This window comes from Lontra canadensis, unplaced genomic scaffold, assembly GCF_010015895.1.
Source record: "Lontra canadensis isolate GAN:19392208 unplaced genomic scaffold, GSC_riverotter_1.0 scaffold81, whole genome shotgun sequence".
Classification (NCBI taxonomy): domain Eukaryota; kingdom Metazoa; phylum Chordata; class Mammalia; order Carnivora; family Mustelidae; genus Lontra; species Lontra canadensis.
The window spans coordinates 3,226,410-3,252,285 of record NW_022631075.1 but is presented as its reverse complement, the minus strand read 5'-3'; the positions used below and the strand labels follow the sequence as shown (position 1 = coordinate 3,252,285).

General features: G+C 36.2%; 1 protein-coding gene and 1 pseudogene across 14 annotated transcripts in view; one reads left to right on the top strand and one right to left on the bottom strand.

Moving 5' to 3' along the window:
• THOC2 (THO complex 2) overlaps positions 1-25,876 on the top strand; it is a 113,159-nt gene that overhangs the window by 85,568 nt on the left and 1,715 nt on the right. For 2 of the 14 annotated variants that reach the window (XM_032882329.1, XM_032882328.1), the window contains exons 23-39: positions 3,030-3,305; positions 4,402-4,543; positions 5,007-5,164; positions 6,069-6,197; positions 6,536-6,667; positions 6,753-6,937; positions 7,445-7,623; positions 7,867-7,969; positions 8,627-9,057; positions 9,277-9,335; positions 10,829-10,864; positions 15,834-15,971; positions 16,317-16,386; positions 16,469-16,626; positions 18,673-18,749; positions 19,232-19,277; positions 24,681-24,787. In XM_032882329.1, the coding sequence (XP_032738220.1) occupies positions 3,030-3,305; positions 4,402-4,543; positions 5,007-5,164; positions 6,069-6,197; positions 6,536-6,667; positions 6,753-6,937; positions 7,445-7,623; positions 7,867-7,969; positions 8,627-9,057; positions 9,277-9,335; positions 10,829-10,864; positions 15,834-15,971; positions 16,317-16,386; positions 16,469-16,626; positions 18,673-18,749; positions 19,232-19,259 (2,301 nt within the window). In that variant the 3' untranslated portion in view covers positions 19,260-19,277; positions 24,681-24,787. Of the gene's footprint in view, positions 1-3,029; positions 3,306-4,401; positions 4,544-5,006; positions 5,165-6,068; positions 6,198-6,535; positions 6,668-6,752; positions 6,938-7,444; positions 7,624-7,866; positions 7,970-8,626; positions 9,058-9,276; positions 10,060-10,747; positions 10,865-15,833; positions 15,972-16,316; positions 16,387-16,468; positions 16,627-18,672; positions 19,192-19,231; positions 19,278-24,524; positions 24,635-24,680; positions 24,788-25,876 lie in introns of those variants that run through there. The other 12 variants (XM_032882325.1, XM_032882318.1, XM_032882330.1 and 9 more) reach the window with 11 other exon arrangements.
• Positions 24,498-25,306, bottom strand: LOC116882138 (annotated as a pseudogene).

Below are 25,876 nucleotides of genomic sequence, written 5' to 3'. Positions count from 1 at the left end.
TAGTTATGTCTTGCATTGTCACCGGACCGTTCAGTAGATAAGTCTCAGCTATACAGCAGGCAGGGGACCTGATTCCTTGAAGGACTGAGGTGGGAGAGTTGCTTCATTTCAGGAATTCTGACCTGCCCTGTGCGTTACTGAGAAGTGAATACACTAATCAGCGTTATTGAAGCCTAGCAAACAGGAACACCTGGTTGCCTGAATTTTTCCAGGTCAGGAATGGAGTAGGTCATTCATACCAATAACTACCTTTTCTATAGCCTTTGTAAAATATTGTGTCTTTGTCATTTAAGAGATACAAAAATCTAAACAAAGAAATGTCATTTCCCACTCAGGGTTGCAGAGGAAAACAAAGAACTCTATAGAGGTGACTGTATAGCCAAATCAGGGGTAAGTCTGTTACCAATAGGCCCCATAACACCCTCTGGAAAAGGAGTTCTTTGGCAACCTTGGTTGCACTGGATGGACACCCAGACTTCCTGGGAATCCTTGCTTTTGCTTCTTGGGTGAGAGCCTCTCTTGAAGAGCCTTTGATGAGAGGGTATGAGTATTGGAGGACTGTTAGGACCTTCCATAAATTGATAAATTGAGTAGGCTCTCAATGGGAATAATTCAGCCAGCCACACACTGTTCAGGTTATTGGGCCAACAAGAGCTTTTTGAACAGGAATTAGAAATATAGCAATAACTGTGGATATCAGTTCTGTTTCATAGATGTAGTGCACTGGGTGACTTGAGAAGTAGAGCTGTTACGCCTCTCCATTTGATTAAAGGTGTAAGCTTGAAGAGGGAGTTCAACTAACTTTAGATCAGGAACTATTGATCCTAGTTAAATGTGAAGTATAGTTGTCTTTTCTGATCAAGTCTAATTTTTTTTTTAACTAGATAGGGATTAGATCAGTACCTAGCAATAAAAGTGACAAATTCAGAACCCAAGGACTGGGGGATATGGGGGCTGTTTTACCACATCATTACCCTCACGTACCTATAAACCTAATTTTCAGTTCTGTTGTTGAGACCCACCATGTAACACAGTTCTGAAAGAAAGGCTTTCCTCCAGTTTATGTTCTAGATATTGCCCGAATTAGGTAGTTAAGCTGTCCTATACAGGTAGTTTCGGTTCTGCTTATCCTGTGTTTTATTAGAATCTTAGCAGATGTCATTCTGCCTCACATAGATTGATACTGGTTACCATCGACAGGACCTGCCCTCAAAGTGCAAAAACAGTTCCTTATTCTTGCTGCTAATCTCTCAGGTCCGTGATGTAATTGGGACCTCTCTCTCATAAGTAATATTGTTTGTAGTTTTTCACCTGTGTGGTCTCCGTAATTATCAGCATGCTCTCTAAAATGGGGGTAACAAGGTAAATCTTCCCACTTACAGAAGAATTGAGAGATTCTCAGATTGTAGTTATAATAATTGTAAGATGCTGCTTAAGATACCCTCTGAAACAAAGTACTTGGTATATCTTCAGTCCAGTTAGCCTGGGTTACAGAGGCACTTAGGAGGGAAGACAGGTGGAGTGTAAGGAGCCAAGAATCTTGCCTACCATAATGCAGAACTGGAAGTGGAACCTTTGACCTGTGACCTTCTAGTTCTGGGTTCCATGTGTAGCACAAACTGTGATGATTTAAATGATTTTCTAAAAAACGAAGTGAGTTTTAGTTCTCCTCTTAGGTTCTTCTTCAGGGATGATGCCTAACCCAAACAAAATTTTCATCCTATAGAGACTGAAGGACATGAGACAATAGCAACAACACTTTGTATTATTTTCTTTTTTACATTTGGTGTTATACTCTATGAACTAATAGGTAGCTCCCTCCCATTGTACTAACAGATTCTTTTCCTCATACTCTCAAGAGTATGGCCTTCCTCCGACTCTCTTCCAAAATAGGATAAACCAGTCTGGTCTAAAAAAGCTGTGTGTCAATTCCCACATGCTTTAAACTCTAACATACCATATCCGTTCATAGAGAGTCTTACTTAGGGACGCCTGGATGGCTCAGCTGGTTAAGTATCAGCCTTCAGTTCAGGTCGTGATTCTAGCGTCCTGGAATTGAACCCTATGTTGGGCTCTCCTTGCTTGGTGGAGAGTCTGTTTTCCCCTTTCTCTCTTGCCCCTCCCACTGCCTTTGCTCTCTCTCGTGCATGCTCACTCTCTCAAATAAACAAAATCTTAAAAAAAAAAAAAAGAAGAAGGTCTTATTTAGCTTAGCAGTAGGGTAACCAGTTCGTCCTGGTTTGCTTGAGACTTTGCCAGTTTTGGCACTATACTCTTACATGCTGGGAATCCCCTCATTCACTGGCAAACCTGGATAGCCAGTCACCCTACTTAGCAGTCTTATAGTAACTTTCTCATAGCCTTTCTTAATGTTGATCCAATTTCTTTCTCACTCTTTTTTTAAAAGATTTTATTTTTTAAGTAATTTCTACACCCAATGTGGGGTTTGAGCTCACAACCCTGAGATCAAAAATTGTACGTTCCACTGACTGAGCCATCCAGGCACCCCTGATCCACTTTCTTTCTTTTTTTTTTCCTGACCCACTTTCTTAATTGACAAATTATAGTGGCCAATAGGGGCTATGTGTAGTAGTAAAGCATCTTGTGCTGATTGGCTGTTACTAGTTCCATTATGCCTCTTTAGCAGTGTTAAGACCCTTTACTTGGTGTCCTTGAAGATTTTAAAAGCAGGAGTGGAAACCCTGTATGTTCAATCCTTGTCGTGGTAGTAAGAGAGAGTACAGTTGGGGATATGGATGGTGGAGGGGGGTACACATAACTCTATTTATTATGCAACAGGTCAGATTTAATAAGAATCTTCTTAAAAGCTCCTAGTGAGCACATAGGACTAGAGATGAGAACAGCTTCCAGGGATGATTTATCTTAAAATAAATGTCATTGGTAAGAACTTTGAATTCTTAACAACAGTTTTGATTGGTTGTCTTTTGATTCTCGAAAAGGGAACATAGGCTTTTATACTATGAAGGTTAGTGCAATAAATTGTGTTTGTTTTTACTTTTTATCTCCAGTCTAAATATGATGAACTTAAAAAGTCAGAAAAGGGAAGTAAACAGCAACATAAAGTTCATAAGTACATTACATCATGTGAAATGGTGATGGCTCCTGTCCATGAAGCAGTGGTCTCCTTACATGTTTCCAAAGTTTGGGATGACATCAGCCCTCAGTTCTATGCCACATTCTGGTCATTGACCATGTACGACCTTGCAGTTCCACACACCAGCTATGAACGGGAAGTCAATAAACTTAAAGTCCAGATGAAAGCAATTGATGACAATCAGGAAATGGTAGGTGGCTCTAGTAGCTCAAGTACAGTAATTTCATGGTATTAATTTGACATTACCCATGCTTTGTATTAGTTCAGGTTCCTTAAAGCTATGATCTTATTGCTATATAGTATTTTCCTAAGTGAGTTAATGGTGACCTCTGAGTGGGTGCGGGCAGGGGCTTGGTGAATATGTGGCAGTTATAATCACACAAAAGGTATTTGAGTTTGCCCTTTTTTTTCTAACTGAAGACTGTGTTAGCAACTTAAAACAATCCATGGGACTCCAATTGCAAGAACAGTAGGAGTTCCCAAAAGGGGAACTCTTTAGGAGAAGGATTTATTGAAGAGGTGAGTCTTGAGCTGGATAGGCTTTGAACATAGATTAGGTTTGGAAATAAAGAGGCAGATTGGCCGCTCAGCTCTAGCAAAGGTGTGAAGTAATTTAAGGTTTTAAGAGACCACTTTTACTGTAGTGAATGGGCTTAGTGATAAATTTGAATGGTTAGGGTGGGACCAGATTATGTAGAGCAGTTAAAGTTAGAAAAGAAGACTTTAGTAAAAGGCAAAAGATTTATGCAATCTGAAGAGAAACCAGAGTATAGAAAAGAAGACTTGATAAAATTGGGAGCTGTATTAGATTCCTCAGCAGGGAAGTGATAATGGTAAAAAACGGTATATTGGAAAGATTACCCTTGACAGTGGCTTGAAAGATGCATTTGTTAGGGGAAGGGACTGGCATCAGGCCTGAGTCCAGCTAGGTAACTCTTAGGGTAATTCATTGTGAAGTACTGAGAACATAGACTGTTGGTGGAGGTAGTAGGAATGCATGAGACTTTTAAGCAGTTGGGATGCTGAAATGAAGGAAAAGGAAGAGTCAAAGATGACTTGATGCTTGAGACTAAAAGTATCAGTGCTAGGAAGGTAGCCTGTTTTGATGTGAAAACCAGATTTTGGATTTGTTGAATGGTGGTGAAAGCACATTCAGGTGGAATCCTCAATATCCCTGTGAAGTAGTTAATATAAAATACCAGCACTGATCTTTCTGAATTTTTTAATTAAAAGGAAGGGAGGTAATGTGCGTGTAGTTAGAAAAGTATCTAACTTATACTTCGTAGCCTCCAAATAAAAAGAAAAAAGAGAAAGAGCGTTGTACTGCCCTTCAGGACAAGCTTCTTGAAGAAGAAAAGAAGCAGATGGAACATGTACAGCGAGTTCTACAGAGACTGAAACTGGAAAAGGACAACTGGCTTTTAGCAAGTAAGTTGTTGGAACTGTTACATTCATACTACTGCCAAATTACAAAAGCAAACCTCTATAACTTCAGAGGTATTGAAGTGTATTAGTTTGTATTTCAGCTCAGTGTTCACTGTCCCATTCTTTGGTTATTCATTAATGCAGAGTCAACCTCACATGTTCACTGAAGGAACTAATTTAGTTTGTGGGTGAAATTAACTTATAACTACAATATTAGCAATTTATCATCCAACCTTTCCGTATGAAATCATGTTTCTGGAGAAGTTATAGATAGAAAATTTATGCCCATAGTGTGAAATTGAAAGTTTTATTCCAAGCATGACCTTTTAGTTACAAACTATAAAGAGTTTGTGGGTTTTTTTTTATAGCATTCTCTACACTAAAATTAATATGTTGTCATGTTTAGAGGTCTTGAGGCACTTGAGGAAGAAGTTTACCACTTAATATATTCTTCCCTTATTTTTAGAATCTACCAAAAATGAGACCATCACAAAATTTCTACAGCTGTGTATATTTCCTCGATGTATTTTTTCAGCAATTGATGCTGTTTACTGTGCTCGTTTTGTTGAATTGGTACATCAACAGAAAACTCCAAATTTTTCCACACTTCTTTGCTATGATCGAGTAAGTTCTTTTTATTGCAACCTTAAAAAAAAGTCTCACACAAAGATAGCTAAACATTATAATCTATAGAGGTATTAATTGTGTGTGTGGTTAAAAGCATGAACTCAAGAGCCAAGTGCCTGAACTTGAATCCTAGCTCTGCTACTTTTTAGCTATATGATCTTTGGCAAGTTTTTTAACCTCTCTGTGCCTCAGTTTTCTTACCTGTAAAATGGGATAATAGTACTTGCTTCATAAGATTGTTGTGAGGATTAAACAGGTCACTGTACACAAAAGTGCTTTGAATAGTGCCGGACATGTAGTAGGCACTCCTAGTTAATCTTTTAACTCATAATACGGGTTTATATGTTTGTCATAATAGAACTCTTTTCTTAACCTTCACCTTCTCCCCCTCAAAAAACAAAACAGCTTATACCTTTGCACATACATAAAAGCAGGGATGCTTTTCAGTATAGTCACATTTATGTATTTTTGCATCTGGCTTTTTTCTTAATAGTAAATGACTGCATTTGAGGTTTAAAAATGTAGTATATGTCATAGCATGTCCGCTGCCTATTTCTAGTTTTTGTCAGCCTCGTCTCTGCTTACTGTCCTAACTCCAGTAATATCTATGGCTAAGTCTTCATTGAAGAAGTTGTGTTGTAATAATAATGATAGTTTTTTCCACTGTCATTGTAAATCAGTTTTTTTACAATAAAAGTTTGTTGTTGCTTTATGAATGTGCTATTTCCTCACAAAGGCCAAAATCTCTAAAGGTTTCTGGAATTGTGACTATAGAAAGGGAAGATACATTTTGACTAAACTAACCTGTTTAATTTACTATGATTTGCTATAACAGTGTTTTACTATTTTGAACTAATTTTGACCTTGATTTGTTTTTATTTTTCAAACATTTTTCCTGTAGGTTTTCTCTGATATAATTTACACAGTTGCAAGCTGTACCGAAAATGAAGCTAGTCGATATGGGAGATTTCTTTGCTGCATGTTAGAGACTGTGACCAGGTGGCATAGTGACAGAGCCACGTATGAAAAGGTATGGTTAATAAACACCCTTACATTTTACCCATGTAATCTTTAGGTTGTTCAGTTCTGAAAGGGAAGCGGAGCTTAAGATTCAGTTGTAAAACAGTGTTTAAAATTTAAACATCATTCATTCATTATTAAAAGGTGATAGATATAAAAAAAATCTATCTCAAACTGACATTGCAAATTCATACCATTAAATAAACTGAACTTTTCTGTGAAAACTACCTGTCATTCAAATACACATTTTGTTTTTGTATGGAATCATTAATCTAGTCCACTTAAGTTTTTACCTTCTGCTAGTTTAGGAGCAGAATTTTTCTTTAACAACCCCCTTTTATTTTCAAGGAATGTGGAAATTATCCAGGATTCCTAACTATATTGCGGGCCACTGGATTTGATGGTGGAAATAAAGCTGACCAGTTAGACTATGAAAATTTTCGACATGTTGTACATAAATGGCATTACAAGCTAACCAAGGTAAAAAAAAAATTATGTTTCTTAAAGGTTGTTTTTCTCTTTATACTTACTTTTATAATAATAGATCTTAAAATGTTTGTTGTAGGCATCCGTACATTGCCTTGAAACAGGCGAATATACTCACATCAGGAATATCTTGATTGTGCTAACAAAAATACTTCCTTGGTACCCAAAAGTTTTGAATTTGGGTCAGGCTTTGGAAAGAAGAGTGCATAAAATCTGCCAAGAAGAAAAAGAGAAGAGGCCAGATCTATATGCATTGGCTATGGGGTAACACAATTATACTTTAATGTGATTTATGAGACTAGATGACAGAAGGATTCTGAAGACTCTAAAATGTTTTACAGTGTTGAAGTTTATCTTCTGCCTTACTTCAGGAGATTATGGGAGATTATGCGATCATGTTCCCACAGGCTGGTGAGAGTTGTCACTTCTGATTATCAGCTTCCGGTCTATACTGGATGATAGTTTCAAAAGTCATATACAATACATCTTGGTTTGGAGGAAATGTAATTTTATCATCAGTTGAGTTTTGGATCTTCAGTAGTGGAAAAAAGACATCTTAGTTTAAGGATTAGTTTACATTGAAGCTTTTATTTTTTAAGAAAGCACCTGGGGCTCTCTGTAAAGACCTTCAGAAACTTATTGAAAATTAGTATTTTTTTATTCTCTGAAATGAAGTAGCAGAGTGAATAACTTGCTAGTTTTATTCTTTTAAACTCCAGTTTGTGCTTTTGATTTGTATTTGTATATTTAAACACTTTGTGCGACTTTCAGCTACTCTGGGCAGTTGAAAAGTAGAAAGTCATACATGATACCTGAAAATGAGTTTCATCACAAAGACCCCCCTCCGAGGAATGCAGTTGCCAGTGTACAAAATGGGCCTGGTGGTGGGCCTTCTTCATCGTCGATAGGAAGTGCATCTAAGTCGGATGAAAGCAGTACTGAGGAGACTGGTACGCTTATTTGTAGAAATTTATAAGTAATATGCTTTGTTTCAACAAACCTAAGATGTTTTATATCACATGACAAATAAAATGCTGGCTAGTATTATAGTTTATTCCTTAGGTAGAAGTATATAACTGTCAAGAAGAAATTAGCCCTTTGTTTCTTTCTAATTAATCTCTAATCGTTTTGCTGTGAAATTGTAGTTTATTTACATTTAGGGGCTTGTCAAATAAAACTTTACTTTATTTCAGATAAATCAAGGGAGAGATCTCAGTGTGGTGTGAAAGCTGTTAATAAAGCTTCTAGTGCCACACCGAAAGGGAATTCAAGCAATGGAAACAGTAGCTCTAACAGGTAGGGACACTGACTGTATGTTAGAATTCTGAATTCGTATATGATTAACCTCATTAGACATGAATGAAAGAGGCTGGTATTTGAATACTATGAAAGTCATTTATGTTGGACCTTGAAATTTTATATGTACCCCTAATTTGATGATGCGCTTAACTGCCCGCCTTATGTTTTATATAATGCTGAGACTGACATTGTTTCCCCTGCTGAGTTACGCAGGTGAAGGTAAGTGGTGAAGTTAGAAATACATTTTAGGATTGAGTGCTTGCTGTGGGCATTCTGGGTAAGGATAATGAACATCCAGCCAAGTAATCCTGCTTCTGATATTAGCACCCTTGGTCGGCTTGTGGGATAATTTTTGGTTGTGACCTAGTAATCCTCAGAGGTTATGAACATACAGAAAATGGCCTGACATCATTTTAATCATTCTTTTTTAATCTGCTGTTCATGAATTTGGTCATTTATTATTTACTGAATAAAGAAGTACTTCCTAAAAATAAAAAAAAAGTAGTAGTACTTTGTTTTCACTTGTCTTTAAAGTCCTTTTCAAAGGGCTACTCTTCTAGTATTTTCGAAGTCGGTAAGAAACCCTTTCTAATTTGTAACATGGACTATGTTTTATGACAGTTTATCTTAAAATCTTATGTTTTTATTCTTAAGCAGCAAAGCTGTTAAAGAAAATGACAAAGAAAAAGGGAAAGAGAAAGAAAAAGAGAAAAAAGAAAAGACTCCAGCTACTACTCCAGAGGCCAGGGTACTTGGTAAAGATGGTAAAGAAAAACCGAAGGAAGAGCGGCCAAACAAAGATGAAAAAGCAAGAGAGACGAAGGAAAGAACACCTAAGTCTGACAAAGAGAAAGAAAAATTCAAGAAGGAAGAAAAAGCTAAAGATGAGAAATTCAAAACCACTGTCCCCAATGTAGAATCAAAATCGATTCAAGAAAAGGAAAGAGAGAAGGAGCCATCCAGAGAAAGAGATATAGCAAAGGAAATGAAATCAAAGGAAAATGTTAAAGGAGGAGAAAAAACACCAGTTTCTGGGTCCTTGAAGTCACCTGTTCCCCGATCAGATGTTGCAGAGTCTGAAAGGGGCAAGTTTGCCTTTATTTATATTTGTTTACTTTTGGTTCTTGTTAATGTATAGTTGGTTCTTGTCTCCTTGTTTTGGCAAGTTATCTAGGGACTTTACTTGGGGGGGAGAGCGGATACTTGATGACCTTAAAGGTGATTTTTTAAATGGTGATTTTTTTTAAGTGCTTGGAAAAAGTAGAACACTATCTTACTGTGACCATTTCTTTTTGTACCAACAGAACAAAAACGCCGCAAAATTGATACCCACCCTTCTCCATCACATTCCTCAACAGTAAAGGTTAGTATAGCCTGAGGAAGGCAGCGTCCATGTTAGGCTCACCTGGTTGGAATACGTGTCCTGACTTCCTTCAAGTCTTGTGCCAAGTATTCACTGGAGCCACTGGAGGTTTTATATTGCATTAGAAAATGAATTTTTTACGTATTGGTGGACTGATATTTTTTCCTATTGAGTATTTTTATTATAAAAATATTAAAACTTCAAGGACCTAGCACTAATTTTGTAGTGTTTCAAAGTGCAAGAAAAATTTTACCCAGAAGTGCCTCACTGCTTTAAGCAGTCTTTTTTGGAGTGCAATGGTAGCTACAAGCAAATGAATCTTTTCAGCAGAATGAAGCCTATTTTTCAGCATAAATATTGAAGAATATATAGCACTGAAGACTTCCTGGATGATACAGGATAAACAAGATACCTCTGAATTCATCAAGCTTCTTGATGAGCATCATACCGATGTGTGCCTTCTAAGAAGGAATCTTGAAAGGCGTTCCATTTTAAAGTCTCCTTGGTGATCAGTTCTCCTGTAGTTGTGTATATTCAGTGAGCATGCAGCTTCTGTTGTATCTTCCCTTGGAGGTTTGTTTATACCCATTGGGTTCCCAACAAGTTGAACCTTGCGTTACGATAAAAGCAGATGTGGCATCCAATCCTACCACCCAGCAAAGAGAAACCCCAGGCATTCAACTGCAGCACAAAATCGTGGGTGTAGCCTTCTTGAAGACTCAGGGTAGCCATTCCTTGCTCCATATTTAATTTTAATTCTAAAGTCATCTAATTTCATGGAATCTTTGAATTTGCAGTACGTTGAACTTTTAAAACTGTAAGTTAACTAATTCTTCATCAAGAGCACTGTGGTGAAATACCGTAATTGATTTCTTTTTCTTTCTTTCTTTTTTTAAAGTGCTTTTTTTGTGGGAGGCATGAGATTCACCATCAGAGGCACTTTGCAAAAAAGTGACTACTCTTGTAGACTATACATTTTGTTTTCTTGTTAATATAATGCCACTAAGTCTTTTGGCTAGGATTAAACATGTATATTTATGGTAGAGTCATAAGTAAAATTTGAAACCTCCCAATTAAAGAACAACTATGCAAATGTAAGATAATGTTCTTCCACAGTGACCTCCACTGTTTTAAACTTTCTGTGGAGGGAAAAAAGTGTTTTGCTTTCTAAAGCTTCTTAACATTAACGTCTTATAGCCTAAGTACTGTGTTATGAAAAACGTGGCATTGACATTTATCTTTAAATTATGAGCACAGAGATTTTTATTTGTTATGTTGAGTACATATAATTTAGTTTTTTTAACATTACAGTTCCATTACATGGTTTTGCTTTTGTTTTCTATTGTTGATATTCATATAATAATTGACATCACAAGATTTATCCTCACAAGAAGTAGCTGGTTTATTTCCAGGTTACAGCCATACTTCCCAAAGTTCCTCTGGGTTCTGAGAACTATGCCAGCTCACCTGTCATCTCCATTCATTTTCTACAGGACAGTCTCATCGAACTCAAGGAGTCTTCAGCAAAGGTTTGAGTCTTTTAAAATCATCATGCCTAAGTAAAACAAAAAAAATTCTTCATTTATTTAATAGATACCTTCACCCTAGTAAATTCAGTAAGCTAGTGAATAACCTTTAAAATACCTATCACAAACTGAAACAATGGATGACAGCGGTCCCTTTTAAGGAGATTGTTACCAAATGTGTGTAATGTGGCAACATTTCTATAATCTCTCTTTGCTTGCTGTGTTATGCATTATCCTTTTATGCTTCAAAATCTGGAAATAAGTTTAAGGTTTGGGGAAGGGGTTGTTGGTTTGTTTTGGGGAGTAAGCTTATTTAATTTCTCAAAACAAATCTGTCAGGTTGTTTTCTGACTTTTTAGACAACCCAAAAGACCAGAAAAGAAATTTGATGCATTCACATACTGTTCTAAAAACTGAGCCCATCTCAATCCATAAAACTCTTTCTCTTGCCTCTGCTGAGCTACCTTTTTGGTAGTTGTAGCAGAATATTAAGAAATCTGGTTAATGTCAACTAATCATTCTCTTGGCGGGGAATACTCAACTTGATGATCGTGTTTACATGCCAGTATTAATTCTTGCCTATTACTCTACTTTCTTGAGTATTCTTCTTCTAAAAATAATGTGCAGTTTGTGTATCTTATTACAGAGTTCACCTCATTATTGTAGTTGAATTGTCCATTGTTCATGTTATTTTGTCTACTTATTATGAAATTTGTACCTTCGTTCACTTTGATTTTCTACTTTGCCTCCTCTTATATCTGCTAAGTATTATCTCTTACTGGTGGACCAATACAAAATGAAATTTTGAAACGAAGGCAGTTGACATTACAAACTGCTTTTAGATCTGTAGTTTTATAATGAAATGTCTGTGGATATTGGGCAATAAGCACTAATTTTTTAATAGTTTAGGTTAGCTAATGTGCCTTTGTCCTGAAATTGTAGCATTGTTTTTAGAATATACTGTATTAATCAAAAGAGTATTAGCTGTACTGTGTGAATGCTTTCTTTTAAAGTAAAACTTTTTATTGGCTAAATTAAGTGTGTATTGCAATACAGTTGGTTTTCATAACCAGTTTGGGATTGTGTATGTCAGTTTTAAACATCATTGGCTGTATGGGCTATTTTAAATTCATGGGTTAACAATGTTACCTGAGGAGTATTTATTTCCTGAAACATACTTTGAAGCAGTTTGAAACCTGCTGTTACAGTTAACTGGAATTTCTCATCAGTGATGGAAATTATGGTTTCTTACATTTGTGAAAGCCTTTTGAAAATAAAACATGTGAGATAAACATGTTATTTCATTTCATGCTCATAACAGTGCTGTGAGGTAGATAGGGCAGGAGGGTAGTGTCTTTTGGACAAATAAGAGACTAAAAAAATTCTTGATCTTTTCTCAGTGGCACATAACTTGTTTGTAGTACCAAAACTTGGACTGAAATTAAGGTTCCTCAAGTATTCTTGCCAGAATGAAAAAAAAAATGCAAAAAAATGTATGGTTCCTTGATTCTTTTTTTTTTTTTAAGATTTTATTTATTTATTTGACAGAGATCACAAGTAGGCAGAGAGACAGTCAGAGAGAGGAGGAAGCAGGCTCCCTGCTGAGTAGAAAGCCTGATGCAGGGCTCCATCTCAGGACCCTGGGATCATGACCTAAGCCTAAGGCAGAGACTTTAACCCACTGAGCCACCCAGGCGCCGTGGTCCCTTGATTCTTAGCACCCATTTCAGCAGTAGTTGAAACGGGTTCCTAACTCCTTTAGTGTGTTTGCCTTGTTTTTAAAATTATAATGCTTCAAGTCAGTCTCTTTATTTCCCCTTTGAAAAAAGATAGTGATTTTCTGGTATTTAAAATTCAGTAGATTTATTCCACATTCAACCAGAAATTTCTGAAAATGGCACTGAATGCACTTGTAAAAATCATGTGATTCATACCACTTGTCAGATCCTTAGGGCTCAGTATAGTTAACTCGGTGATATGATTAGGTGTTAAACTATTTGAAATGATCTCTTAAGCCTTTGGAGTTTGGTAAAGTATCCACAGATTACTGGTCTGCATTTTTATATGTCTAGGAAGGTTCAATAGCATATGAATGTCTTAGAAAAGAAAACATTACCAGACTTTGAGTGATCTTTAAAATTGACAGTCTATATCCCTCACTGTTTCTGGGGTAGCTTTTACTTTTTAGAGGATTTGAATGATCTGTGTCTATTTTTTTTCATGTTCTGTTGTCAATTGTACATATAAAATTGTTTCTATGCTTTAATTTTTTAGTTAATGCTTTTTCCCTGGGATCTTTTTTTATTACATTATTATTTTCACTTTCTAATCCATGGTAAAAGTAATACGTAGATTTAGCTTTTCAAGTGGGATTTGTTAACGGGAGAAAAATCTAGCTTAATATCCAAATCTTTTTTGTCTGTGTGCCTTCCACCCCCAATTTCCAATTGGCATATTTCCAGTTTGGTCACTCGTGTATTCAACTAGCAAACCTAGAAGCTACATTTGATGAAGGAGGTGTGAAAAGCATTTTCCTTTACCCATGCATCTCTGTAATTGAGGAGAGCAACAGTGACCACTTGAAACAATTCAGGTTTTAATTCTGTTCATCATCTTAAAACAAGGATTTACAATCAAATGGAAACCTACAAGTGAGACCATCTTTATATACTGTAGCCTTAATAAAGTCAGTATAGTAGTGTTAACAGCTTTTGAAAATCAGTCATGTTTTTGGACTTACTGATCCCAATGTTAAGAATAAAAGCAAATCAAAAGCAAAATCCATCAACATTATATGCCGATCAATTTAACAAATCATTCATTTTGTTTGGCAAACATGTATTGAGTACTCGGTTGTGTATAAGGCACTAGGAAGTGTGTTAAAGTAGAAAAAACAAGCTTCCATGCCATACTGGAAACTGTTATGGACAAATATAAGTGACATGAAATTAATAGAAAATGCCTGTCACAAAAAAAGGTTAATATAAAATAATAAATATAGGAATGCACCAGAAAGTGAGTTGAAAGTGAGTTGCAGAGTTCAGAGACAATTGAAGTGCTGATGGCTTTTGAGCTGTCTTTGAAAGCTAGTAGGATTTTAAGAGATTAAGAGAAATGTGAGTGACTATTCTGGTGAAGAGAACTGCTGGAAAGGATAGTGTTAGGGAGCCAGTGGTAGCCACAGCATAGAGTGCATTGGGTTGCCCCATAGTAGGATATAATTGTACAAAGATTGTGAAGAGGTTGGAAGTACCTAAGCTAAGGAGTATGCATTTTATTCTGTAGGCAGTGAGAGACTGCACGTTACTGTGGAAAAGAGTCTTGTGATCAGAACTTTTCTTAGAAAGGTAGGAAGAATGAATAGAATTAGGTACATTTCTAAAGTAAGAATATATAAGTTTCTCAATTCTTGCAATACAGAATTCAAGTTAGGCACAATTAAAAACTTCATTCTTGAGTACGGTGTGTGTGCATGTACACGTGTGTGCATGCATATGCTTGTGTGCACTTATTATAATCACACCCCCTTTTTTCTTTTATCAGGAGAATTAAGCAGTACTTCCCTTAGAGAAATCTTTGCGTATTGTAGGAATATATTATTTCTTTTGTCTTATCAGTTTCATAAGTAATATTAACTTAAGATATAAATAAACCTCACAATTAGAAAATCTTGAAGTGTTGTATAGGGCATTAACCCAGCAAGAGTACCATTTGGACGGGCACTTTTATGACTGTTTCTCATTCTTTTGCTCTTTGTTGTTAATAAACATTTTGTCTATTTCAGTTGATCATCAACTTTTAAACATTGACATTTTAAAGAATCTACTTCTGCATTGCTATGGCAGTATTTCTCAGCCAACTGAATTGAAAATATTTGATGGTGTTAAAAAATAAGTGTTTCTTTAATTTTCAAACTGATGGTCTTTTTTAAATGTATTCCTTTGAATACAAAGGATTTCCTCATGTAAAATTATTTGGCTTTTGACTCACTATTTGTTTTCATTCCTAAGGTATATCTAGGATTGTGTAGTTAATGTAATGAGTTATATTTCATATTCTGCTGCTTATTACTTGTAATGTCTTAAATTGAACATAAGCTTGTAGCACAGTTATAAATGCTGTAAGGATAGGTATCTGATTACTTCCTTAATGTTTTCTTTTATACTAGATTTCCATATTTAAAACTTGCGTAAGTTATTAAGGTTGTCTCTTAATTATTTAGGTAGCACATCCTTGATATTTGGCTGTTTGTCTGTGGGCCTTTTGAAACAATAGGCAGATATCAGTTCATCATTTTTCAGTCTCTGAGTTTTTATTTTTAATCATCCTCAGGTGACCAAATGGTTTTCTGAGCTCCTCAGAACCAGTGAGACAAATTTTGCAGTCCATTGTGATTATTTGGTAGAAATTGGAGTGCTTTCAGAAGTAGAGAATATGCAGCCTTTATATTTACAAAAAAAAATTTAGGATAATGTATGCATGGTATATGCTGAGGCAAAGAAGACTTACTAGTAAAGTCGTGGTGAGGTTTTATTTTATACTTTGGCTCACTGTCATCAGTTGCCTTGTAAGTGGATGGTAAAACTATTTAAAATTTTCCTGATTGTGTAGAGGTTTGTATCTTTTTTTTTTTAACAGTAAGAGAGTTCAGTCATTATTTTTCACATATGGACTCCTATAGCGGTGTTTACAGATCTTTACAATAGAGCTATAAAAGCCTCCATTAAGTCTCAGTCTCATTTAAGACTGAATGAACTGGTTGAGTTTAAATGAAAAATTTTGTAAGGCCAAGAATTGAAGTCTTTGCATAATTTGTGCCATGCTTTTATTTCACCTCTTGTAATCCAGACAGCTGACCAGTTTTGACTTTGGGTCTAACTACCAATTGTCTTTTCATTAAATAAAGAATCAAGCAGATGATGCCGATACTGGAAAACTAATAATCTTTAGTAATATTGCCTTAATTTAACAGCTCTACATTAATCATACTCCTCCACCACTGTCCAAGAGTAAGGAGAGAGAAATGGACAAGAAAGACTTGGACAAGTCGAGGGAAAGATCCAGAGAAAGAGAGAAAAAAGATGAAAAGGACAGGAAAGAACGGAAAAGGGTTTGTAATTTTTTAAAAACTAGTTTGGAAAGTCATTATGTTGTGTATGATAGTGTGTTTTTGCCTTTTTTAAAGTACTAGGTTGTTGCATGGCAGGCTGTTATTTGGTGTTTTAACTGGTATTTTCACCCTAAAATGTGTTTGAATTGAATCTTCTACAGTAGTAAGGATCTTCATTCAGCCTAACAATCTCTACCAGCTCTGCTTGTCTTTCTTGTCATTTTGCAGTGTGAAAGGACTGACAATACTCTCCAATGCTAGTTAGCTGTGCCCTTGTATAAAAGTAATATTTTAAAACAAAAACATAAACTCTTGATCAATGTAGTTCACAATTCTTGGTTCTAGGATCATTCAAACAATGACCGGGAAGTGCCGCCGGACTTAGCCAAGAGGCGAAAAGAGGAAAATGGAACAAGTAGGTAGATTTATTAATGCTTTCAAAGCTGTCGTCAAACTGAACTGGAAAAGGCTTTCATGATTTTCTTTTATACTTTTAGTGGGGGTTTCAAAACACAAAAGTGAAAGTCCATGTGAGTCTCCTTATCCAAATGAGAAAGACAAGGAAAAAAATAAGTCAAAATCTTCAGGCAAAGAAAAAGGTGGCGATTCTTTTAAATCTGAAAAGATGGATAAAATCTCCTCCGGTGGCAAAAAGGTAAATTAGGGAAACAGTAGAACAAAAGGCTTTTTCTTAAAAATTGACTCTTGAGTATTTAGCAAATATTGAGTTAATTTGATAATCAAATAGTCTTTGCTTAATTATTTGAGAGTGGGAAGAGGAGGCAGTGGGGGAGGGTTATCTGGGGAATTCCAGCCAATTGGGTCCCAAATTCTAGGAGTAGAATTAGTTTATCTCTGAAATTCCTTTTCTCTCCATTCCACCCCCACCTGCTTCTATTCATTGAGCTTTATCCTTTCTTTTTGTGTTTTCTTTTATTCCTCCTCGCCAGCAGTGTTTTGGTTTCTTTACATTCATAAGATTAAAATATGGTCATGTGTACTCTTTCTCCCTGATCATTACTTTGTCATAAAGTCTTTATTAATTGTGATTTTTAAAACATTTTTATAACATTTTCTCCTAATAAACTTGTGTGTTTGTAACTAGTATTTGATTTTCAAACTAAGTATAATGTGCATTTTCTTAGAGACTCGTGGATGATATTCATAATACATTTCATGCATCTGCCATAAAGTAGGCAAGTCATTACTACTAAGGTATAAAGTGTTTCAAAAGCATTATTGTATACATAGTCATAGTTCTTAAAAGCAGTTTTGGAAAATTATAAGGTAATCATTTTAAAATTTCTCTGTGCTTTGGGGCGCCTGGGTGGCTCAGTCGGTTAAGCTTCCGACTCTTGATCTCAGCTCAGGTCTTGATCTCAGGGTTGTGAATTCAAGCCCTGCCTTGGGCTCTATCCTGGGCATGGAGCCTACTTAAAAAAAAAAAATTCTGTATGTTTTAAAAGTGATGCTGCTCCTTTTAAATAAGTGTTTTTAAATTGAGGTAAAATTAACATAACATAAAAATAGCCATTGTAAAATGTACGATTCCATGGCATTTAGTATATTTACAGTGTTGTGCAATCATTATGTCTATCAAGTTCCAAAACATTGTCATCACCCCAGAGAGAAACCCCATACCCATTAAGCAGTCATTCCCCATTTCCCTCTCCTTTTAGCTCCTGTCAGCTACTAATTTGCTTTCTGTCTCTATGGGCTTACCGGTTTTGGATATTTTATGTAAATGGAATCACATAATAATGTGGCCTTTTGTGTCTGACTTCTTTCATTTAGCATAATATTTTGAGATTCTTCCATGCCATAGCATGTATCAGTACTTCCATTTCTTTTTATGGCTGAATAATATTCCATTATATGCATATACCACATTTGTTCATCCATTTGTCAGTTCATGGGACTTTTTTGTTGTTTCCCTTTGGCTGTTGTGAATAGTGCTACTATGAATGTTCATGTGCTGCTCTGAAGTGTTTGTTTGAAGACCTGTTTTTAGTTCTCTTGTGCGTATACCCAGGAGTGGAATTTCTGGGTTATATGGTAATGCTATGTTTAACTTTTTGAGGAACCAACAAACTTTTCCACGGTAGCTGGACTGCTTCTATTTTACCAGCAATGTATGAGGGTGCCAGTTTCTCTAAATCATTGCCAACGCTTGTTATTTTCAACGCTTGTTTTTTTTTTTAATTTTTATTAATTTTTTTTTTATTATAGCCATCCTAGTGGGTGTGAAGTGGTATCTCATTGTGGTTTTGTTTTGCATTTCCTTAATGACTAATGATGTTGAGCATCTTTTCATGTGTTTGTTGGCCATTTGTATACCTTCTTGGGAGAAATCTGTTCAGATGCTGTGGCCATTTTTAAATTGGATTGTCTGTCTTTTTGTTGCTCTGTTGTAAGACTTCTTTATATAGTCTAGATACTAGACCCATATGAGATGTATGATTTGCAAATATTTTCCCCCATTCTGTACATTGTATTTTCACTTTCTTGCTAGTGTTCTTTGATGCATGAAAGTTTTTGTTTTTGACGAAGTCCAATTTTTTTCTTTTGTTGCTTGTGCTTTTGGCATCATTAAATACGTTTTTGAAGAAAAATGTATGATTGGTGGGTGATAAAAAGGGATTTGGAGCTGATTTTTATATTTGGTTTTCCCTTCCCAAACTAATTCCACCATTCCTTATAGGAGTCCAGGCATGATAAAGAAAAGATAGAAAAGAAAGAGAAACGGGACAGTTCAGGAGGAAAGGAAGAGAAGAAACAATATCCTTTTCATCTTATTGGAGTTTTTAATCAGTATAATGGAAAGCTTTGATACTGGTCATGTTTAGAATTGTACCCTTGTAGTATGTAGTCTGAATAAAGTTTAAGGGCTTATTAGCTTTTAAATAGTCTCTTCAATTAACCCTCTCAAATGTACAAAATGTGGAAGTGGGAGACTTGATACATTTTTTTTTTAAACTTCTGTGGTGACTGTGAGGTTGTTTTATGCCGTCAGGGGATTTCAATTCTCTCTGGTTGTGTTACTACTGAGAGGAAGAAAGGGAACAGGGAGTCCCTTGGGCCGGGGGCATGGGAATTAGAAGGGCAAGATGATGCAGCAGATGAGCAGAGCTGGTGGAAGTTGAGGCTACCAGGCTGGTCAGAGCCAATTAGGCCTGCAAACTGAAGGACTGCACTAAAAATTGAGACACCATTCCTTTTTTTTTTTTTCCAAAGTTGTTTTCCCTTAATTTGTCATCTACTCATAAGTCCTCGGACAAGCACAGATAATGAAGACTTTCAATCAAGGTGAGTGTTTTCTCACCTCCTTTCATTTAAAGATAGAAATATGAAACAAGGTCTGATAATGTTGAAGAAACTAGATACATTTTGCAAGATGCAACTTGAATTTTGCACCTAACTCTTAATGACCAGGTCTTCAGGTACAGATGCAAAACAAGATTCAGTTATTTTTAAGCTGCTTTCATCTTAAGCTTGCTGATTAGCCATGCAGGGTTTTTTTGTTTGTTTGTTTGTTTTGTTTGTTTGTATTTTTTTAGCACCAAGATGTGTTTAAGAACATCTGGCTTTCTCTTCACCACTCATTCCCAACTTCTCTGGATAATCAATCACCTTTTTTTTTTAAGTACTTATAGCCTTATGGGTGGTGCTGATATCTGCACTTTACAGGTGAAGGACCTGAGACTCTGAGGGCTTAAGTTGAAGAGGCTAGCAGAGGTATTAGCTGACAGAGCCAGTATTCACAACATAGATTTTCTTGCCCTTTAGTGATCTCTGTTCCTCTTTTTGCCTTTTCCTGCAAATGTGTTATCAAGAAATTTTTGTTCTAAGTTTTTATGCCTCATTTGCTACCACAGGCCATGTTTTGCAAGGCCTGAAAATATGGTCTGTGCTTTTTGTTCTGGAATTTAAAATACGCAACTTCGTTTTCAAGGTAATTCTGCCTTGTATGAGATTTAAAGTGTCTAACCATCTTAAATAAATTTTATGTGTACAGTAGTTCACTTTTAGTGAAGAGAGTGTTCAGAACTTAAGATAGTTTTTTTGAGTACTCAGATCATCATCTGAATAGCTCTTGTTTGGTGATGCTTTAGGATTATTGAGGTTTATAGGATGATTTACCCTCTACATTTAATTGAGATGGCTGTATTTGAAGTTGTCAACTCTTTTATAGCCCATTTTCTTGCTTCCTTATTAGCTATCATTTCTTAATGATATAAAGTATACTTTATATTCACCTCTATATACTATATAAAGTATACTTGCTGTCTCCACCCTCCGCCTAATATTATTTCCTTCTGCTTTTTATGAAACCAGAGAGATAAGTAAGGCTATTTACAGTTGTTTAAATTAAGAGTCAGAAATGCGTGAGAGCCCATTTTGTGTAAGGGTATGAGTTTTAGGGTATGGATTTTGTCCCATTTATTTTGGTTGCAGAACAGGCCACCTGGGTAACATCCTAACAAGTGGTGTGTGCCTTTTCAGTTTTGTTATTCTCTGCTTGTTATCTAAGTTGTAGAATAGGCTAAATGAGAATTATGAGAGAACACTTAGAATTGAGTAGGTTTTCTTGAAAACCTTTAGAAAGATTGCCCATTCCTCAGATCTAGCAAACTATCTGCCTTCCCTAGCAAACTATAAACTCTTCATCTCCTTTTTTTATTCTTCACTTTACTTTCTTTTATTTTGGCATTTTACTTTTTACTTCTTGCTTTCACATGGTCTCCTTATTAAAGAAAGCAAAAAACCTACTACTTACATCTTCATTAGGAATGGGTCAACCATTGTGACAGACCACTTTCACTGTGATTTTATGTATTCTCTCTTTACTTAGTACCTAAATATTATTCTTCGGTATGTGAAGGTTTTACTACAGATTTCTTTTGAGTTCTTATTCACATGGGCCATGGATTTGTATTTTACCTCTTCAGATAAGCTTTCAGGACCAATGGCATGAAAAGACTGGTTTGGGTATTAAATGTTAGATAAGTGGTCTTGTAGCAAACCTTCTCAATTCAGATATCCTTTTCAGATATATTTGGCTTGATGTTCATACTGTTAAATTTTTTCCTGACAACCACGTCCTGTACTTTATCCTTGGGTAGACTCTTAATTTTTTTGAGGCTCTGGTTGATTTTTCCTTCTTCTGGCTGTTCTGGCTGCCTCCTTCTATTTGGGTACATTCTAGGATTGGTCAGGTCTTTCTCTTGTTCTTCTTGATCCTTTAGAAATCTCATCATTTCTGATTGGCACCATTTACTTTTAGGCTACTTCAAATCTGCTGCTCCCTTTTTAAGTTATTTTACATCTACATAAAAGAGAGCTGCCGCATAATGTCACATTTCCATGATTCTGAGATGTTATTAATTGTAAGATCCACTGTTGGTTTCTAGAACTTTTTTTTTTTGAGCAGAGTGGATAGGGAAATGACATTGATTTGTAAATATTGCCCTGATTTCAGGAAAATTAAAATGATCACATTAGAATAAGAAAATATAATATATAAATGTGACCCAGATTAGATTGCTTCCAAAGTCTTCTGTTTTTTCCTATCTCGTGATTTTTAGTTGAAAAATCCTTTCTCCTTGTTCTCTAAATCTTCTGTTACTTATTATTGGTAACGTTTTTGTCCAAATTGATCTTTCCTCTCCTTGAGTTAGTCTCTTGAACACTACTGGTTTCTGTGCCTTTAACTTTTTCCCCTAGTTTAATCTCTAAAAACTCCTGCCAATTGAAATTTTTCTCTTCGAACCAGGTTCCATTAGCATCTCAATTTTAATTTGATATGTGTGGTCCTCTGTGAGTGTCAGGTTTTAGCTAACCTTTGAGAGTCCTTTTGTGAACCAGATGCTGTACTGAGACTTGGCTCCCAGACTGAGAAGCTCAGTCTTGTGGGACTTTGATTCTTGATTTCAAAGAACATTAGCAGTTAAGCTCTATCCTACCCATATGTATTTGTGGTATACTACATTCCTGTTCTAATCCTCCGCTCCAGTGAGGCCTAATCTGTTTTGCAGGTCCTTCTCTTACCTCTGGTATCATAGGTGTAACCTAACTCTTTTTTATCCTTTAAACCACATTCTGCCCAAGGGCAAACTCTCAGCCCCTGGGCAGAATGTGGCTTGTTAAATGTACTTTCTTGGCCTCACATAATATTTAACTTTGTTTTAAGCAATATGATAAAGTCCACATTTCAGTTTCTCTTGAAGAATTGGAACATCTGGCAGCTCTGTGTCCAATTTCTGCATGGTAACAATCAGCTGGGTACCCTAGGTGCTGCTCCCCTTACATAGAGAATGGGTCTTTTTTTAATTTAATAGTTACCTCAGTCAGTCCCCACCCAGCTTACTTCATTTGTTTACATTATATACTAGCCTCTGTAAACCATTGATTTTGCAGTTCCTGTTCTGAACCTTTTTTCTTCAGTCCATACTTGGAAACTGACCTCCTACGTGCTCAAAGATTGCTTATTTTAGGAATGTGTCACCATGGTGAAGCACAGTCCTAGGTCCTGGTAATACCCGTTGTGGAGGGGGGGAGTGTTAAGTTTCTTTCTTAGTTTCCCATTGCTTACATGTGGGCATGTCAGCTTGCCTACAGAGTCTCAGTCACAGATTCCTGTGTAATATATGAGTATGTTACATATCCCTCTCCTTAGATTGTGATCTTGTTGAAGGCAGAAACTTCATCCTTTCCTTTTAATCAAACAACCAGGTATTTTTCTTTATTGCCTGCTATGTTTCAGATACTCAGTTAACTCTACAGGGAGAGCTATGTGCAGAAGTATTATGTGTATCTCTTTGAGATTGATGAGAAAGAGCACTGGACCTTTTTTTGCCCTCAAAGTTCACTGATAGCTTTTGGTAGTATCCTGTTTAAGAAGAGGTTGCTTTGTGTGTTACAACATATTTTTGAGGGCGGGTTTATTTTGCTTTCATTTAGGTCTGTATGTAGTAATTATTAAATGCATTTGAAAGTTTTGTTAGGAGATTGAAATGACAGACACAAACTATTTTTCTCTTCATTTCCATCATTTATACTCTTCAGTGGGTGTGCGTTCTTTGCACTGATATTCATAGGTTACCAAAAAGTTGGACAGAATAGGAGGAATTTTCTGTTTTCTTTCTCTTACATAGGGTAGACCAAATATTCACTAGGTGCTGTGCTGTTTTTATTAGGATTTAGGCATAAGCACCTAGAAAAGGGCTCCCATGCCACATTTATCCCGGAGTATGACTATCCCTTATTCATGCTTTTATCCTGAGAGGGACCCGTAGGTTTGCTAAGATTGAGTTCAACAGAATCCAGTTTTAATTCTTTGTTACATTTATCTACATGGACCATCTCAGGAAGTATGTTTACTATGATAAGAATTCCTAGGTAGCAGTAGTATAAGGAGAGTAAATGATGGAGTAAAGTGGAATTAAGATGGCTATCCCTATGTCTTTCTCCTATATCTGTTTCTTCTTCATAAATGTTCATTTGACTTTTTAACTGTCAGCTTCATCCATATATGCCTTTCTACTGTGTGTGTGTGTGTATGTGTGTAATAGGATCACAAAATCCTGATAACTTCAGAAACTGGTGGAAATGAAGGGAATCCGATTCTCAGATGCCTCCTTTGAGGTGAAGACACTTAACCCAAAGCAATATTATTAATTCTTTGGGCCTGTGTTTTCTAGTTTCTCTAAAAAAAATTCTGTTGCCATCAAGAGGGCTCCTTTATGAGGAATCTGTGTGCTATTGAAACATTTCTTAGGATCTTTTTGGTGAATTTGATCATAAAATTAGAATATGTGTGTGTTTATAAGGGCATACCTTGGATAAGAAGACTGAATTTATATTTGCTTTTCTTCTCTATTTTAATCAGTGGTCTAGCTGTTCTTTTCTCCAGACCACTCTACTTTTCAGACTTGGTTCTTGCTGTCACAGCTCTGTATAAAGTAACATCATTTGAAACTAGCTGCCTCAGTTCTGAGAGCATGCTCTTCAAGGGCATGTTTTCTGATGCCCAGGAGGAGGGTGCGGTAGAACCTAGGGAAATTGCAACCTTACTAATACAACAGGGCCAATTTCTAGGGGGGACAGTTGGGGGAGGGAGGAAGAAAACCTCAGGATGTCCTGCCCAGCCAGATAATACCTAGTAGAAGGTGATGTTTTTAAAGGTAATCTTGTCTCTCCAAGCACAGTATTACCAGTGCAGTTGATAGCACTGATGGAGATGTCTAGGATGGAGGACAGCCAGCTCTGACCCAGCCTGAAGTAGAAGCCCTGTGAAACTAAGCAGTCCTAAGTATGAAAAAGATCTGTGTTATCTCTTGGATTTAGCACCTGTGCTTTCTTATTTACAATTGTTAGAGTGGCACATATTTAAAAAAATAGTTAAGAAAACAATAACCTTAGGAGAATGTTCCAGGTAATGTGGTATAAATGCATTGTTAATGAGAAGAAAATATTACTCTGCTGGAAGATAGAGTCCTGAAGGCTGAGTTTGGCACTGTTTCATCACTATATGACTTTTCTTCTTGATGGCAGTTCTTTCTGAAGTTCACTGAAGTTGGGGCGGTTTTCAAGTTTGTAATCCCAACACTTCAACATTGTATTGGTAAATACGCTCTGGACACTGCTGAGAGACTGACATCCAGTATCTTCTTTCCACTTGCTCTTGTGCCTGCTGATTTGTCATTCCAGGGTATGGACAGACCCCTAAGCTGAAGGTCTCCCAGAGGAGGATGCCAAAGCTCCATGCGTCACTCTCAGAACGATATCTCCCATAATTAAGAGCTTCTGGTGCTGTCCATTTAATGGGAATCTGCTTTAAGTCAGAAGATGAATACACACCACCATCCTCTTGACGAGACATTCCAAAGTCACTGATTTTCAGAACATTATTTTCACCTCCAGGCAGTTTCTTGCAGCAAGGTCCCTGTGTATACAATTTTTACCCAAGATTCGCCATCCAGAAGCAGCATCCAATGAAAATTTCACTAACTGTTTTAGTTCATCCTTCTTTCTCAAAAAGGAGAGGAAATCGCCTCCTGGAACCAGTTCTTAATGATATAGATAGGCTGTATTTGTGTGCGAACCCTTATAAGTTTGACAATATTGGGATGGTGATATTGCTTGAGGATTTTGGCTTCTTGTAAAAATTTTAATTTCAGTTCCTGGGAAAGATCATCTTTACATGTTTTAATGGCAACAGCAGTTTTATCCCTTAATGTGCCCTTAAGTATGTCAGCAAAAGTTCCCTTGCCCGGTAATTCTACTGTGACATCATCATGATTGAGACCCCCATTTCTTATTCTAGTTATGGCCATACTGAAATCATGATACTCTTTATTGCAACACTTTCTTTTTTCTTTTGCTTTTGTGATTTAAAAAATTGAGATAAAATTTACATAACAAAATTTGCAATTTTAAAGTGGTTTTTAATATATTCACTATGTTAATAGCCATCACCACTAATTCCAGAACATTTCCATCATCCCCAAAAGAGACCCCATACATATTAGCAGTCACTCTCAGTTCTTTCCTTCCCCTCCCCTGGAAACAACTAATGTACTTTCTGTTTCTATGGATTTACCTGTTTTGGACATTTCATAAAAATGGAATCATGCAATATGTGGCCTTTTGTATCTGGCTTCTTTCACTTAGCATCATGTTTTCAAGGTTCATCCATGTTATAGCATGTATCAGAACTTCATTTCTTTTGATAACCGAGTAATGCTCCATTGTATGAATGTGTACCACATTTTGTTTATCCATTCATCAGTGATGGACAGGAACAATGATTTTTAAGTATTAAAATTGTAAGTTCAACATTAGTGTATCCACAGTTATAATTGATAATGTCAAGTTTATACATGGTGTGAACAGAATGCTGTATA